General features: G+C 39.9%; 1 protein-coding gene across 1 annotated transcript in view; it reads left to right on the plus strand.

Moving 5' to 3' along the window:
* The window catches only part of cwc27 (CWC27 spliceosome associated cyclophilin), a 63,272-nt gene that overhangs the window by 38,448 nt on the left and 7,743 nt on the right, over positions 1–17,081 (plus strand). The window contains exons 11-13 of the mRNA XM_057819004.1: positions 567–667; positions 16,069–16,178; positions 16,238–16,347. Coding sequence (XP_057674987.1) covers positions 567–667; positions 16,069–16,178; positions 16,238–16,347 — 321 coding nt within the window. The remainder of the gene's footprint in view (positions 1–566; positions 668–16,068; positions 16,179–16,237; positions 16,348–17,081) is intronic.

Below are 17,081 nucleotides of genomic sequence, written 5' to 3' on the forward strand. Positions count from 1 at the left end.
AAGAACCAGTGACGAACCATCTTCAGCTTTCGAGCAGAGGGCAACAGATTTTGATTTAAAATGTCCTGGTATTTCAAAGCATTCATGATGCCATGCACCCTAACAAGGTTCCCAGGGCCTTTGGAAGCGAAACAGCCCCACAGCATCACTGACCCACCCCCACACTTCACAGTGGGTATGAGGTGCTTTTCAGCATGCGCATCTTTCGTGGCACGCCAGACCCACTTAGAGTATTTGTTGCCAAAAAGCTCAATCTTGGTCGCACACAAAAATACACATGGTCCCAGGCTTCAAATGGACCGTGTGGTTTGGGCAGATGAGACCTCTCTAGACTCTAAGTGGGTCTGGCGTGCCACGAAAGATCACATGATGAGATCGGACCTATTTCATACTGCTAATTTCGTCCTTGCTAATGTTCAAAAAACTGATTTCTCGGTAATTCATGGTGTTGTACAAACCATTGCCTCATTTTTTTGGCCCTTTAAATGGAGCCTAGCACCACCCGTTGATACAAACAGTTCTGCCAAATGCTCCTTTGTTCATTTGTTTGTTCCTCTTCCCTCCAGCGAAGAGTTGCGCAAAGAAGTTCGACAGTTGAAGAAGGAGCTGAAGGCGCTGAAGCAAAGAGAAGATGGCCCTAAGCCCGCCATGGATGAAGTCAAGGAGGGTATGTGGGCCGCTCTCCTTCACTTTTATTGTTTGCTTTTTTAAAATAAATGGATAATATAGTGTCCCACTTACTGCGACGAGGCACATTTTAATGGTGTTCGAAAACCGCCAAAAGAAAACTCGCCGCTCTGGAAGCCGGGTGGTCCGCGGTAAATTCTCAGCTAATGGTCAATAAGACAGATGCGCGAGCCTCTGATTGTGTCAATTAGTTGCAGACGTCTATTGTTCTACCCCACGAGGTTCTGCATACTTTTGAGAAAGCTCATAGAAAATTACACGCTTGAAAGCTGGGGAGCGTATTTTTCTTCTGTCTTCTGGAAGCGTCGCGATCAAATGTTGCGTTCACAACCATTAACCGCAGAGAATGATTTGCTATTTAATATGACTTTGCAGGTCCCCCGCAAAATTGGGGTGATTTTTTTTAACGAGAATGATAGCACTCGATAAAACGGTACTTAACTGTAGGGTGTCCAACTCATGAAAGTTTGCGGGCCGCGTTTGTGCAGTGTTTATGTGGGTTATTACAACTCATTAAAAGTAATTAACTCATTTGCTCCCAAAAACGTATAAATACGTTCTATTTTTTATTGTTTTAGTGTCCCAAAAACGTATCTATGTCTTTTACATTTTTTTTTGACAAGAGGCATCTCTAGGTTCTGTTGCACTATTAGCACTTTAGCGTTTTTGTAACTTGGCCGTTCTGCTATTGTCTGCCTGGTGTTATTATGATTTTTATTGTACGTCTTAATTAATTAGTTAGTAGCATTGGTACTTATATCATTTTAAATTTAATTTTATGTTTCTTAAACTCTTTTATTCTAGCACTTTTTTACCATTTTGCACCTTATACTTTTTATTCTTGCTGTTGTGTTGTTATGGGCACTGGAAACTAATTTCCCTGAGGGAATTCTCCCAAGGGATAAATAAAGTTTATTGAACTGAATTGAATTGCACCTAAACTGCAATGCACAATGCTCAAAACTCATTTTAAAGCAGTACTTCTCAAATAGTGGGGCGGGCCCCCCAGGGGGGCACAGAGCGATGCCGGAGGTGGCGAATGTGACCTTGGGGAACATACTTTTTTATCGTACTAGAATAAAATGTAATTGCACATCCACTCACTGGGTGGCAGTGCCGCTCTAATTTTCAGCGTGTGCGCAATTTTTTTGAACCAAACGAGCACACAGCAAAGAGCACTGGAGATATGAAAAGCTAAGACAAGGAAATATGACGAAGCGTATGTAGCATTTGGCCTTGACTTTTAGTACAGTGGGAGACGAGGAAAGGCCAGTCTGTTTACTTTGTCTAAAAAGTTTGCAGCAGACAGCAGGGATTATTTTTTTCAGCGAAAATGTGCCAAATATTGCCAACAATCCTCCCGGTTTGTCAGTGTTACATCAGTAAACCAGCGAGCACTGGCAGCGTCATGTAAGGTTGCATACCAAGTAACCCCAGGAGGAGCTGATACTGCCTGCAGCAAAAATAAAAACTGTCGCTCCGTCCAATGACATAGCCGTTTTTGTTCTATTAGTTTTTGTTTTTTCGGTCAAATTGTTTGAGTTAATGTTGCTAATCAATTTGAAATTATTATTTATTGATTCTATTAAAATTTATTTTTCAGTATCAAACGATCAAAAAATGTATCTCGAGTGTATTTTTACAGTGTGGATGTGTTGTTTTTTTTTTACTCTTGTAAGTTCATCTGAATTACTTTTTTCTTTAATTTCAAAAAGAACACAGTGTTATGCAGAGGTGTACTTTAAATAATAGCAATTTTATATACAAATGATACTAGAGTATATTTACAGTGGCGGCAGAGTTGGGGGGGGCGCGGAACGTCTACGTCTTCCTGAGGGAGGCATAACAGAAAATAATTGAGAAGCACTGTTTTAAAGCAATAAAACTGGCCACTGGAGGGCACTAGCCCAATTTATAAGAACTCATCTCGGGCCAAGAAAGGAAGTGAAGAAAAATAGTCAGGAAACGGAAGTTGGAGGGATCTTGTGAAGACGCGTGAGAATTAAAGAAAAATGTGGAGAACGATCGGGGAAAAAAAGGCAAAATGACACTGGAGGAGTGTTTTGAAAAGAAAACGAAACCATCGTCAAAGAAGGATTAAAAAAAATCTATCTTGATGAGACAGACGGTGACGGCCACAACAGCGTCAGGTTCCACACGCGTTCTGCGGAGCTCACGTTGTGTTACTCCTTAGCCCGAGGTTGAAACCAACGATGAAGAAGATGAAGATTATGACTAAAGTGAGACTGATCTTGATCCGGACTCATCAGATTACTGGGAGCCACCTCATTCAACCGGGAGCAGCCCTGAGCCTTCCCCGTTGTTATTTGCGCAAATAGTTCAACAGTTCAGTAGTTTAGTTATGTGTAAATAAACTGTTACTTTGCGATCAAAAGCTCTATTTGTCTTGTTGTTTATGTTATTTTGTAGAACGAAAACATTATTCGGATGTTTGCGATGTCACAAAAGCGAAAAATAAAGTCAAAGTTATGTTTGAAATATATGACGGAAAACACAGACAAGACTGAAAAAGCAGTTTCTGCTCTTGCACTCCTCTTTAAAAGAAACTGCTGTATTTGAAGCAAAAATAACTGTTGTGTTTGATAGAACAATATTTCTATATGTTGCTATAGCAGATTTATGGCGCATTAAGCCCCCGAACGATTTTTAATTTGTCCGTTTTACCCTGAAACCCCCTGTTTACATACGTCGCGCAACCGCTTTTTCTTTCAACCAGCCATAAAACGAAGGTAATTAATTATATTTGTTCTTCAAAATGTCTGTCGTTTTTAGCTTAGAATCATTAATTGATGTCTCATATTTCGTTAAAAAAAAAAAAAAGACTTAAAAAAATTATTCACTCACATAATTTAAACTTCTAAATAAATTATGTCACAATGAAAAAAATGGCGTCTGTAAAAAAGTCACGGATATCTACCTCATAACTTTCGCTTAATTGTATTTTTTTTTGTTACCGTCACATTTTCTCCGATATGTTAGATGATAAATAATCGATCCAAACAAAGAAAAATTGAAAAAAACGTTTAAAAGGGTAAATATATGAAAAAGAAAATCTCAACCACTCCTTGACGTCTGCGATCGATCGCAACCCTTGTTATATTACCATGTTTCACCCATGAAATCCCCAAAAAATCCAGCTGTGGCCATTCACAGCTGTGTCTTGACACTCCGTGATACACGCTACATGTTTTTGGATCGAAACAAGGTAAGTACGCGATAATATTTCGTTAAAATCATGGCGTCTGGAATTCTGCTCTCGCATGCTCTCACCTTCAGGCAGGGTTTTGCTGTTTAAAAAACTTTTTTTTTTTTTTTAAATGCCCTCCTGTTCAAAATTTTTCTTCCCCCAGAAAATTGAGATTTTAAGCTTTCCAATGATGTATCACACATGCATATCGGACAATTTTGAAAGCTGGCCAAATTGGGGGTCTCAGAGCGGAGCTTCAAGTCACCTGAGTGTTTTCCGCCATATGCCTTTACAAAAAACTCAATTTCTCTGTTTTTTCATCAGAAATTGGAAAATTGCTCAAACTAGCTATTTTCAAATGCTGATTTCTAAAGAATGGAAAAAGATATGAGCTAACTTTTTTTCTGCTGAAAGAAGAGAGTCTAAACTTTCTTTTGGTGGGTTCCATGTTTATATAGCAATAGAACAGAATTTTCTGTGGGCCTTGCAAAATCAGACAAAATCCAATAAAACGGCCGGGAGCGGAGGGCCTTGCTGCGGTGAAAATGGCTGGGAGTGAATGAGTTAAATGGATTTTGTCAAAACTCAGGCCCTAAAAAGCATTAACTAAGTTTTCTAGGCATTGAAATTGTATAAGCTTGTTTTTTTTGTTTTTTTTTTTTTTGTTTTGTTTTACATAATTTATTAGAGTTCTCCGCAGCAGATAAATGCATTTTAACCCCTACAGACCTAAGCATGCCACTGACAGACTTGAAGCGTTTTTAACTCATTGCCTGCCATTGACAACAATAGGCTATCAAATGATCGCTGCCACCTCTGCCAATCTAAATGTCAGCCAATCTGTTATTTAAGTAGTACAACAATGACACGATGAACTCCTTCACTGCTGTTGACACTGAGAGGCATCGAATCCGTTTCAACTGTGATTGCTGCTCATGTGATCATGTTTCACTGCTAATTCAATTTGAATGGATCGGACATCTTTCGTCGTCAATGGTGGTCAATGAGTGAAAAACCAAACTGTTTTTGCTTCAATTCAATGGGCATTGTGCTGCTCATAACTTCTTTTCATATTTGAGGACAATTTTAGATTCAATTTTTAAGAGCTTTGCCACTTAACTCCTGCGTCAGGAGCAAAAGCTAATTCCACAATGTGGAATTCTCGCATGTCACGGGCCGGCGACCGCAGCATATGTGGCGGGGGGCCGTAAATCTCTCCTGCAGCGGTGTGAGCAGCATACATTGAAGCTTAAATCACCCTCCTGCATTCTGGCCTCTGAGCCACTCGTTCTATCCACTCGCGGGGGAAACACTTAACGCTGGCACTAGGATGTTTGAGGCCTGCAATAAATGATTACCGTACTGTACTCATTGTTCTCAAACAAGTAATTGACAAATCAACAGGTCTTTAAAATGTCAAACAAACAAAAGGGAGTTACAAAATCTCCTCAGCGCGCCAAACCCCAAATATTTCACTGAAGCAGCAAAACCAAGCAAATAAGAGCCTCCAACCAAAGGAATGTTTTATATCTTGGCATCAAATTTGTGTTGTAAAGCTCCAGATGGGACGGATGCGACTACCTCCTGTGGGCCGGAATATCATCCACGCTTATGATTGTAACTGGAAAGCCACGCTTCAGACGTATACCCTGTATCTTTTCCGCGGGCTATAAATCGACTTATGCGTTTTCAAGAGTCGTGATGATGGACGAGTGAAAAGGAATCCCGGAAAGTGTTTGTTTACCCTGTCTGACTAAAAAATATTTAATGTCACACCAGACATTCTTAACCTGGCACACTAGATTGATTCTTCCAAATAAGATAAGGCGTTCGGATTGTGTGATGCCATGTTTCTATGGGAAAGCACCACTGGCGGTTCTAGCATTAATGAATACCTGGGCAGGCGGCCTTCAAAAATGAATGGCACCTCTATCCAATATTGCGACCACGGAGCTATGTCGGTTTACCAGTTGTCTACAGCGTGCTAATGCATCTAGTGTTACCCTTACAGGTCAGTCATGTAACTCATTGACTGCAATTGATAGCGCTAGACATTTAGCGTCTAGAGTTGTACAATATGACGATATATACAAACAAAAAGGTATAAAACTTTTAACAGTTTAAATGTCTGCAATGCACATTTGTGGCACAAATTCAGGTGTGCAAATTTGCGCTGACTTGCTACATTGATAGGATTTCATATGCCTTTGTACTAAGGGTGTAAAGGTACATGTATTCGTTTTGAACCGTTTCGGTACTTGGTGCTCGGTTCGGAACGGAGGTGTACCGAACGAGTTTCTGACGTAATGTAAACCTTACTTTTCGAGGCTGTGAGTCGATCGGGTTACAGTTTCTTTGTATTGATTATATTTTCTCCGTCTTCTCTACGATAATGAGGACCAACACAGTAAGACTGTAAGAAACGTCAGCGGCGCGACAACGTGGCCGCCGCGAGAACGCAGTGAAACGCAGCTGTTAAAGTCAATCAGCCAATGCACACCAGTCGCAGTGCGGCCGCGTGTTAGACGCGTCCCAGAAGCGGCTCAACGCGATGCACGCGAAAAGAACGGCAGAGTTTATTATTTGACGCGAGACGCAGCCCTCCTGCGTCAATACTACTAGCTAGCAGACCGGGCAGACAGGAAGTCACTCGTGTAAAAATACGGTGGATCCGGTCGATTTTCAAACTAATATGCAATCGTAACCCACTTTTTGAGTCCATCAGATCTCTTGAGTGGTAGATCGGGGCACAGTTGACTTGTCTTTGTTGATTTACAGTTGTCTTCTCTGCTATAATAATAACCAACACGGCCGCGTGTTCAATACAAAACCCTCCTACCACAACAAAACAAGTAGGAACTAATATTCACATAGGAACTAAAGTTATACAACATAAAATATACAATATAAATGAATCCTACATCACATTTGTAAAATACAAACACATAATAAAATAAATAATAGCCCATTTAAATAAAATGAAATGAGCTAAAACACCTGTAATTAAATAATAAGAATAATACACAGATCCTTCTTACACAATTAAATTTATTGATTTCTGTGTGGCGCTTTAACTTGAGAAAATTAACCAATAAAGCTTTTGAAAACTGTTCATAAGAAAAAAAAAATTCATTGAGGCATTTCACTTGTAAAATACATGTTAAAATCTTTGTCATTGGGATTGCTTTTCTCTTTAGCACAGGACTTCTTTTTTCTTCTTTCTTTCAGAAAGAAAGCTGACCAATACGCGGGGTCTGAAAGGCAAATTGTTGTTGGATTATTATCTTTAAATACCCGCTACTTTTTCAGCAGAATTCTAGCTTTGTATAGGCTACTGTTCCTATTGTTGAAAGCTCAAAACCGAGGTACGTACCGAACCGAGATGTTTGTGTACCGTTACACCCCTACTTAGTACTGTAGTCACCTTTTTTGCACTACCGAGTGTGATGTGGGCCATTTTTTTTTTTTTTTTTTTTTTTTTTTTTTACGGACCGGCAATGTGTAGCAGGAAATTACAGTAAATATAAAATAACACAATGGGGCGAAAAACAACTTATAAATGCAGGGAAAATGTAGCTCACCATACACTGAATAAACCTGAAATCAACAGCAGCCTCTCCTAAAACTTAAACGCAAATATAACGAGCATAATGAGATCTTCTCCAATCGTGAAAGGTTTCTTAGCTTTAGCAATTCGGTTTGCCACGAGGGATTCATTTTTGTTGCCTCGTTTGCTAGCTTTTAGCCACGTATTATGCAGAATGGACTTGGTTGTAGGCTCCTCTTTAGGCTCAGCAGGTTGCCTTTTCTTCGTAAAAAAGCTGTTCAAAGACGTTGCCGCCTGCAGCACACAGCCAACAGAAACTAACGTTACTGTTTACATTGACTGACCCAGGGCTGCAATAAGTGTGCAAACACCCCAGTAATGGCAGCCAACCACTACAGGTCGACATACACAAATCTGCTTGGATTATTCAAGTGGCACAGGCCAGATTGCAGTCGTTAACAAATTATTTATTTCTCTGCGGCCCGGAAGCAAATGTGCCACAGGCGGGTACCGGTTCCCGTCCCGGTGGTCGGGGATCCCTGATGTAACTCATTGACTGTGTCACGGACCCGACAGAGGAGGACCACAAATGAGTCACCTTTTTCAACAGTTTATTGAGGGTCACGGCAGGGAAGGTGGAAAGACGGCAGCATTACAGGTAAGGGTTAGGCAGGAGTCAGGTTTCCAAAAGCTGAAGGCAGGTCGAGTTACCAGGGCAGAAGAGAAGGCAGCAGTCAGGCAGTTTCAGATTCGGCAATGAGAGTCAGATTCAGAGAGCTAGGCAGGCTTTGCAGTCGGTCTGACAGAGTGGAACTGAGAAACAAGGCTTTAAATACACAGATTGATTGCGGAGTGAAGCAGTGCTATTGGTTGGGCTGTGAGTAGGTGGATTGAGAACAGGTGGGGATAAATGAAGGCAATCAGGAAAATCTGCAATAGCGACTGAGGCTATGAGAGACTGCATTTGACAGCGCTAGACATCTATCTACGATATGACGATATATACACCGCCAAAACGATATAAAACTTTCAACGTTTTACATGTCTATCGTCATTATCGCCAGAAAGAGACCTGTTCCTACAATGCACATTTCGGACAGCAGATGGCATCAAGTTTGCACTGACTTGCTACATTGATAGGTTTCGTTATGCCTTAGTAGTACCACCACCAATGGGCCTGAAAATTTTCCTATCTAGCCAGTTAGATCCCTCTGCCTACCATACTTGAGTAATGCTTGCAGTAAAATTGAAAAATCCAATGCATATTCCACATAGAACACATACAGCACAGTTTATTACAATATCAATATTATTCATTTAGTATTAACAATTTTATGCCAACTTAATAAACACAAGTCTAAAAAGTCAAAACCACTTGTCACAATGATTAGTAGATAATTAGATATCTTTTCATTTGAGAAGAAACATGTATGTACTGTGCTGCTAACTGTTTACTTTGGATAGTTTTAGGTTACAGCACTACTTGATACGTCTAACATTTATGGCATGTCAGTTCAATGTCAATTCAAAATAAAGCTGTCGTTATTGTTGTTTAAGTGATCATTGTATTATATCGTGGCATGTCAAAACCTTGATTAAAAATGGCCGAATTAATGATTTTTTTCTATATCGCACAACACTATCTAACGCCGTCAATGGCAGCTAATGAGTTAAAGTTGATATTGATGGTTTCTCAGAGACGCCAAGTTTGTCTTCGAAAATCTAACGAATGTTCCTTAGACGAGCACCTTTTTCCCTGTAAAAACTCCCGGTTGCTACAACACGGGGTGTCTTGATTTGTTGCCTGGTGAAGCTCAGGTGACTGGAGAGCACAGGAATGTAGTTAGAAAGGCCGTCAAACTTAAAGCTACTCGTTAGGGACAACAGCTGGAGATACCCGTGCGAGACTATAAACCCCGGGGCTTCATCATTCAGCATCCCGGGTGTCAAGGGAGGAGGCAAACTGGATGAGTGATGGAAGGTGATCACTTATCACTAGTATAAATCACAACCTCTGGGATTTCGGGACTGTCGTACTCCTAAAGGATCTGAATTTGCAGCATTTTGGGGTGAGTTCTTTTGTACTGAAAGTACAAAACTTAATGGTAGTTGCCTTTTGCAATAATAATTGATGTAACGCTACAGGAATGGAAAAGGACTGCCAAATAAATGGCCTATTAAATTGTGATTTATTAGTAAATTAAGCAGAAATGTGCAGCATGCAATTTTGTAGGCATGTCTTTCATGAATTGAAATAAAAAAGCCTCAAGGACCTTTATTTTAAAATGCAACCGCGAGTGTGGCCTATTTTGTTTTGTGGGCATTTTGGCTATTCTGGGTCTCTTCATTCTAGTATAAGATTTATATACAGGTAGTCCCCAGTTTACGAACTAGTTCCGTTCCTGCCCTGGCGATGTAACCCGTATTTCCGCATAAGTCGGAATTAACCCTTTAAAGACCTCAAAACACCCTCTAAATTAAAAAAATATATCTAATAACATGTATTATACGTCATTGTACTGTCCTCGCCAAGACGTTGGAGCTAAGTCCTAGCTAGACAGTGAGCTAAGCTCCGAAATTACCATGTCGGACGTCCGTGTGGTTTGCTGACTTTATTCAGCTGTTCAAGACATCAACACTTGCAGAATAAAACTAAAATAAAATGAAATTAAATCAGTCTCATCTTCAATTGCAGCAATTCAAATTTGCGTTTACAAGTAGCTGCTGATGTAGGAATAACAAACAATTAGCATTATCAGTTAGCTTCCGCACATCATTAAAAACAATCACATAAACTCGCCCCAAGCGTCCGAGCACAATTGAAAACGCACAATAAATAGTACGAAAAGGGGTTATATACAGCCGTCGCCTCTGGGTGCTTCACAAGCAACAAATGTGCACGCAAGCTGTCACCTCTGTCTCGGCTGCTCTGTGTGTGCGGGGTGGGGGCGCGTCTGTAAATGCCTTTTCTTCGCTTCCTGCGCCAAAATAAAAGCATTACAAAACAAAAGTCAACATTTAAAAAAACAAACAAACAAAAAACGACGAGACACAAGCATCGTAAATTCGAAATCGCGCAAGTCATATCTGTCTTAACTAGGGATGGGAATTGATACGATTTTACGATTCCGATTCCCTTATCGATATTGCTTAACGATTCAAATTTTTATTGATTCTCTTATCGATTCTAATTTGGGGGGGAAAAAGAACAAACGTTTTGATTGGCATCGAGCTTGTTTAATCAGAAGTCACAACCTTACAAACTCACAACGAGGTCAAATGAGGCCCAAGGTCTCAATGTTAACTGTGGAAATAAGTGGCAAATACATAAGAATGTGTAACTTTTAACTGAAATTTTTTTCTAATAGAAATAAAACCAACTGGTATATATTGGCATATAGTAGGTCGTTGTTCTGCCTTTGGCAATTTGTGTTAAAGTGTATTATTTACCATTATATTGAAATGCATGCCTTTTAGTTTTTAGTGTGTTTTCACGCTCAAGTGGGGGCGCCCTTGCGCTTCCTCACGCAAACAACGCGCTCACGTGAAGGAGAGCGCGCTGACACGCGAAGAAGAAGTGCAGCTACAAACCATCCAAGCGAGCGAGCGAATTAGTGAGAGAGAGAAAAACTGCTACGAGCCCACGTTCTTTGTTAATGTTTGTAAAATATCTACAGAGGCAACGCCTTAATGTATCATTTTTTGTGTTGTTGTTGGTGTGTTTCCATTCACGATCGGACACTTAAATCCAGTTGTGTAGTTGTTTGAACGATGTGCTAATGCTAGCGAACGCATGCTAACCGTTTGTGTTATTACTGTATTAGCAGCTAATCATCGCTGATTTATGTTGATGCGAACCTGTTTGGTTTTGGGGACGAAATTGATTTCTTTCATTTCTATTTTAAGTTTCACTCTTCAAGTGATGGTTGAATAAAGTCAGCAAATTATACCAACGTCTTCTGCGTCGTCATTTGGGAGTTTAGCTAGCTGTATAGCCAGGACTGAGTCTTAGCGTCTCGGTGAGGACAGTACAGTCGTATTCCCTCCCGATGCAGTTATCTCCACCTTGCAATGACTGCAAGACGCTTTGTTGTAATTTTTCCTCGTGAAGTGAAGACACACTTTCGAGCGTTTGAACCTACGTGCTGTCATTGTTATGTTTACGGCTGCAATTCTCGTGCTAAACCATCGTAACCTTTCATTTTCATCCTCTTTCCTGGTGAAGTGTAGCCAAACTTTGGAGCGAGTGGTTCTTGGCGCAATGCTAGTTTGATGCGTCTGGACAACAAGACACGTCACGTCACGTGATGACGCAATACGCGTCTTTAGGAATCGTGAAAGGGATCGTTAAGGCTTTTTCATTGTGATGTCGAGGCCTTGGTACACTAGGAACCGGTTCGGAATTGGAATCGGATTTCGATTTCCATCCCAATTTGATGTAGAGTGCGGCATATGGTTTGATCACTAACAGGCTGACCTCCCACCTCTTCAATCTCTGCAGCAATGCTGACAGCACTCCTTTAACGAGTCACATGACATTTTGGAGGGAAAATGACAAGCAGTACTCAATTTGGACATTTAGGGATGTAAGTTTTTTCAAAGGGGTGTACTCACTTTTGATGCCAGGGGTTTATATATTAATGGCAATATTTTGAGTTATTTTGAGTGGAAAATAAATTAACTATTATGTAAACTACTTTTCATTGTGTCAAAGTGTCATTTTGTCAGTGTTGTCCCATGAAAAGATATACTTAAATATCTGCAGAAATGCGAGGGGTGTACTCACTTTTGTGATACACTGTATATCTTCGGCAATGGCAGTGAAACATGGTCACTTAATGCCAGCAGTTGAAATGGATTTGATGTCAGCATAATAATCCAGAGGTTAAAGGATTAGAGATGTTCCCGATTTGATCACCTGACCGAAAATTGGGTTAAAAAGTTTGGGTTTTTACTAGGGATGTCCCGATCGATCAGCATCCCGAGCCGATCACGTCATTTTCAAAGTATCGGAATCAGCAAAAAAATATCGGCCATGCCTTTTTTAATATATATATATATATATATATATATATATATTTTTTTATTTTTTTATTACATTTCTTTTTAATTGTATTTAATGTTACAGACATAATATGTTACACTCACCCAGAGTCTTTAGTTTAGGATTAAGGTAGGGTTATCAAATTTATTCCAATAACGGCAGTAATTATTTTTTTTTAAATGTATCACGTTAAAATATTTAACGCAATTAATGCATGCGCTGCACGACCCACTCACGCATTGTCGCGCTCAATCTGTAATGGCGCCGTTTTACCTATATAGAGAGATTAAAGGCAGCGTTAAATGAGTAGAGTGAATTTTGGCAGCTTTTGGAGCCTTTTTTTAATTGGCTAAAGCCTTACAATCCCTCTCTCTACAATTAGAAATAACATGGGAAGCAATGTGGGGAAGCAAGGTAGCACTTGATCTTTATCTTAACACCTTATGTTATTTGCCAACGCAGAGAAGATATAGGAATTGGTAGCACTACGCACAGTCATGGTTCCACTTCCCATCATGCATTTGGCCATGGATACAGTATAATTTACTGAAAGCTCAACAAATACACTAGATGGCAATATTTAGTCACAATATACAAAGTCACAAGTCTTTATCCGTGGATCCCTCTCACAGAAAGAATGTTAATAATGTAAATGCCATCTTGAGGATTTATTGCCATAATAAACAAATACAGTACTTATGTACTGTATGTTGAATGTATATATTCGTCCGAGTTTTATTCATTTTTTTCTTAATGCATTGCCAAAATGTATTTGATCGGGAAAAATTATCGGGAATGATTGGAATTGAATCGGGAGCAAAAAAAAAGCAATCGGATCGGGAAATATCAGGATCGGCAGATACTCAAACTAAAATGATCGGGATCAGATCGGTAGCAAAAAAACATGATCGGAACAACCCTAGTTTTTACTATTTGTAAATAGTAGTTTGTATATACGATATACAAAGCAACCCAAAAAAAAAAGCTGTAGAAGGATATCATCAAAAGATGTTTTCTATTTATTCAATCCTTAAATAAATTGCCGCGGTATCTTGTCGGTACAAACCCGGCTGCGAAAATATGTGATTGGGATAAGCCTAGTAGTTACATTATTGCATTGCTGTGAGCTGGAACGATCTATTACAGTGCGTATCTTTCGTATGATAATTCATTTTTTGTAGTCAACAAAATAATCCAGAGGTAAAGAATTAGAGATGTCTCCGTTTTCATCACCTGACCGAAAATCAGGTTAAAAAGATTGGGTTTTTACGATTTTTATTAAAGGGCTACAAAGCAACCAAAAAAAGATGTAGAAGGGTATCATGAAAAGATGTTTTGTATTAAATAATCCCTTAAATAAACTGCCGAGACATCTTGTCGGTATTAACCCGGGTGCAAAAATATGTGATTGGAGAAAACCTAGTAGTTACATTATTGCATTGCTGTGAGCAGGAAAGATCTATTACAGTGCGCATCTTTCGTATGATAATTCATTTTTTGTAATATGAAAAAAAAGCTTCAGGAAAAAAATTTGTAAAATTTGTGTTGAAGCTTTCGTACCTTTATGTACCACATCTGTTGTTGTCAATGGCAGCTAAAAGGGTAAAATCAGCTCTGTAAGCTAGTCTCACTTAGCAACTGAAATTGTTTAGGTTTGTCAAAAATGCGACCATTTTAGGGTTACTTTGTTGACCATTTCCAGGTTTTTTTTCCAATGACAACTCATCCTAGTGATCCTACAAGTTACCTAGTTTGCTAATTTTCACCTCCAACGCTCATTCATGACTCGGGACTGATAAATCATTCGCTTTGAGCACGGGCATCTCATGAAAGCACGCGACTGGTATTAGCTGGCTCACCAGACGTGAAGCTGGCCTCACTCTGGTTTCCGTTAGTTCATTTGTTTGTTAGTGCGGCAAAACACGAAGCATCACCCACAGACGTCTGTCACGCGCCCGCAACACACATCACATCATCGCTGCATCTCCAAGCCAGCCAGACCGTCTGCTGCTCGGTGACCTCACGTCGCAAATTCACACCCAACTCCACCGCCAGGAGTGCGGCGGAAAAGTATTCTCAGCTGTGTTTACAACACAACACTTCATGTTGTGTTACATTGAACTTGCGGATGAGTTAATAACTCTCGAGCCAGTCAGAAATATGCCAAGTGCTTCAGTCGCTCCGTTGTTATTTGGCGTTTCTGTAAAACCTAATTAGAATCTGTTACATTTTCCAAAAATTGCATAAGGTGAGCTTGTTAGTGAAAAACTGGAACTATGCTCCACACTTACAGTACTACGACAACTCAGCGTGGAAAGTTGTGGCCTGAAATGTAGGTTGTCTGCAAAGAAAAATGAAGTGACAGATTCCCGACCATCTTGATTTCCCACACTCAGCCCCAAGATGATACTATGTATACCAGCACCGCTTCTTATCACCAGGTAGCAAGATGGCTAGCATCACAGCCTCCTTTTATCTTTTCTCTCTGATCATATGAGCCACATCGTCTGTCTTCCCATTTCTCAACAGTCGGGTAAGAAGTCAGGCGCGTGAGAAGCTACAAATTGTACAAATAAAGATGTCGATACACAATGAAAATTGGACCAAATTGCGCATTTCCTCCCTAAATGATTGTCCTGAATGACAAGTATTTTTCTTTGTTTGGAAGAGTGATTTTTGCTGTTATCAAAACACTACCACTTTTGTCCACTAGTGTCGCCAAAATCAACAAAAACTGAAAATTAAAGGGAACTTCGGACTTAGACGTAGGCTCTAATAAGCCACAATTGTTCTCTTTTGCTAAAATATGTTATTAGAAACACATTTACTATAACCATTGATTTAAAATGGCATAATATCTGATATTCATGGCAATATGCCAATATTTAGTACATGTTTTGACCTACGGAGGGCGCCATGTCTGGCGCAATGCACGCTGGGGGTGATGACGCGGTTGGGCTGGACTGGGAGAATAGCTGTGCTAGCTAGCAAGCGAAGCTAGTATGACGACTGGCATAATTTTGTCACATTCTGCTGCTGGTGAGATTGTTTTGTTACAGAGCTGTGGGATGAGTTCCCAACATCGTACCTGCATCAAAATCCAGCTAATCAGCAGTGTCTTTAAATCGATCCTAGGCGGCTTGCCGAGATATTGACTGGCTGCCATTTGATAGTTTGTATTCTTGACCCCTTCGTTGCGAGTTGCCTCTTTGCCTTGGTTTTCCCGATCGTCTGCCTCTCACTGCAGTTTTGCCTCAGGTTTTGTTTTTTTTTTTGATAGCGACCTACTGTCACGGAACCTTTTGGTGTCTCTCTTTTCGCGATCGCGTGTTTACCCTTTTATACAATCCCTATGTCAATGCTGTCTGCTTGCATTCGTAGACCGTAACAGATTTTTTGGTTTTCATCTGAAGACTTGTTACAGATTGCAGCCAATAGATCGAATAGATCTTTATAAGGACAATCATTTTGCATGATGTTTTATTTTTTTATTGGGTGTGGCCACAATACACTTCCTGTTGTTAGACAACTGTGAAGTTCTTAAAGTTGTTGCGGTCAGTAACACCTCGGCTTTTTGTCCAGAGAGCAAAAAGCCAACCAGCGAGGCTGTCGCCGAGTATCTGGAGGAGAGAAAGAAGTACGAGGAGCGAAGGAAAGACAAGCGCAAGAAAGGCTATGGCAGAGAGGAACAGGTAGACGATTTCAGCGCCCAATGGGTGTGACTTTTCACTCATGGTTTATCCCTCAACAGACCATGGAACTGCTCAACCGTTTCAAATCCAAGTTGACGACGGCCATTAGCGAAGCCCCGGAGGTGGAAGAGGACGAAGAAGAGCTGGCAGAGGACGACGACACAGGATGGTGAGCCACTAAAGGATGACTACCGAAATTTCCCAAATATAACACGCATTTTTTCCCCCCAAAATCAACTTGTAAAATCATGGTGCGCATTATACACGGGTACAGGGATGGAGACATATATATATATATATATATTAGGGCTGTCAGACGATTAAATTTTTTAATCGAGTTAATTAGAGCTTAAAAATTAATCGTAATTAATCGCAATTAATCGCAATTCAAACCATCTATAAAATATGCCATATTTTTCTGTAAATTATATATATATTATGTAAAATAATTTGTTGGAATGGAAAGATAAGACACAAGATGGATATATACATTCAACATACGGTACATAAGGACTGTAGTGGGCATTTCACTCTACTGTCATTTAAATCTGTCTATGCTGTCCTCACTCCGAAGCGTCTACTTTTTCCAAAGCTAGACAGCTAGTGAACGACGCCTTAATAATCAGACTTCTTTCTTTTTCATCTGATTTATTAATAAAATGGCCTCAAACCACTGTCCTCTTTAGACCGTAGTGAAACTACAAAAAAAAAAGTACACAAGCTTTGCATTAACAACAACGTTAGCTTAGCACGCTATACAGGTTCACTAAACATAAACAAAAAGCGTCTCATACAAAAAATAGAACATTTCGCTTACTAACATAATATGTACATTCTTTACAACAACCATACTTACGGACAAATCTTGTCCAAGGATTATATAAGCACAACATTACAACGTAG

Source organism: Corythoichthys intestinalis, chromosome 17 (genome assembly GCF_030265065.1).
Source record: "Corythoichthys intestinalis isolate RoL2023-P3 chromosome 17, ASM3026506v1, whole genome shotgun sequence".
Lineage (NCBI taxonomy): Eukaryota > Metazoa > Chordata > Actinopteri > Syngnathiformes > Syngnathidae > Corythoichthys > Corythoichthys intestinalis.